This window comes from Rhincodon typus, unplaced genomic scaffold (genome assembly GCF_021869965.1).
Source record: "Rhincodon typus isolate 14 unplaced genomic scaffold, sRhiTyp1.1 hic_rhity00003455, whole genome shotgun sequence".
NCBI lineage: Eukaryota > Metazoa > Chordata > Chondrichthyes > Orectolobiformes > Rhincodontidae > Rhincodon > Rhincodon typus.
In genome coordinates, this window is record NW_025969093.1 from 6,308 (window position 1) to 7,502 (window position 1,195).

At 41.5% G+C, this 1,195-nt stretch overlaps 1 protein-coding gene across 1 annotated transcript in view; it reads left to right on the forward strand.

Annotated features, from left to right (window-relative positions):
- Window positions 1–1,195, forward strand: part of LOC109926170 (gametocyte-specific factor 1) — a gene marked incomplete at its 5' end in the record, with an annotated part of 9,926 nt that overhangs the window by 1,990 nt on the left and 6,741 nt on the right. The window contains one exon of the mRNA XM_048593670.1: window positions 565–691. Within this exon, the coding sequence (XP_048449627.1) occupies window positions 565–691 (127 nt within the window). The remainder of the gene's footprint in view (window positions 1–564; window positions 692–1,195) is intronic.

The following is a 1,195-nucleotide window of genomic DNA, read 5'->3' on the forward strand; positions in this document are numbered from 1 at the left end:
CAGTGCCAACATAATTTTTGCAGTTCGCTCCTTAACATCTCTTCAGATCATTTTGTAGAGAGAGCAGATCATTTCTGTTGGATTGTACGGTTGAGCTCGCTGATTGCTCCTAATACATACTGGACCATTGCATGCAGAATCTTTCTTTAACAAACCGAATTACTGCTGTTGGAAGACATACTTAATCTAAGCCCAGTCTCTTGGGAGAGCTGGAACCTTGAAGTAAAAGCCTTAGGGCTTTGAAAAACAGTGTGGTTAAACTTAATTATGTTACTGTAAAATGTGCGGGTTTTTTTTTCTCTCAATTTTCAAAGTGGAGGCTGCAATTCCTGAGAGAAAGCACCAAGTGATTTGTTCACATCAAATGAAATGCAAAAGCAAGATTTGACGTCAAGATTTTCATTCCAAATATTTTTACTGTTTCATTCCTACCTCTTGATGACATTGTGACCCTTCAAGCGAGGTTTGTGGGCAGGAAGTGTGTTGGATGCAGGGTTTTCAACAGTGTTCATAGGCGGGCTGGTCCTAAATTACATGTTGTTTCTGCAATGGCTTTACCACTAGAATTTCCCAGATAAAGCTCGGAATTTGGAGTCCTGTCCTTTCAATGCAAGACACCGGATCCCAAAAGCGGAAATGAAGCATCATATCACTATTTGTGCAGACAAGAAGGTTATTGAAGAAGATTTTGGTAAGAACCCAAGTTATGTTTGAGAGTAGTTTAACTTTTTTGTTTAAATCTTTTATGTGAAACTAATGCATGTTTTGGTTCTGGCTAGATCATTTATTTAATTCATTTATAGGATGTAGGTGTCGCTGGCTGGGCCAGCATTTATTGCCTTCTGTAGTTGCCCCTTTGTGAAGGCAGTGGTGAGCTGCCTTCTTGCATTGCTGCTGTCCATGTGCTGTAGGGAGGGAATTCCAAGATTGTGACCCAGCAACACTGAAGGAACGGCGATATATTTCCAAATCAGGCTGGTGAGTGGCTTGGAGGTGGACTTACAGGGTGTGGTGTTTCCATGTATCTGCTGTCCTTATCCTTCTTGATTGAAGTGGTCATAGGTTTGGAAGGTGCTACCTAAGGATCTTAGGTGAATTTCTGCAGTGGTTTCTGTTCTTGCAGAGATGCACCCATCTGCCCCGGGTCACCAGGAGTTTGGAGTATATATCTGTATTTACCAGAATCACCTTACAA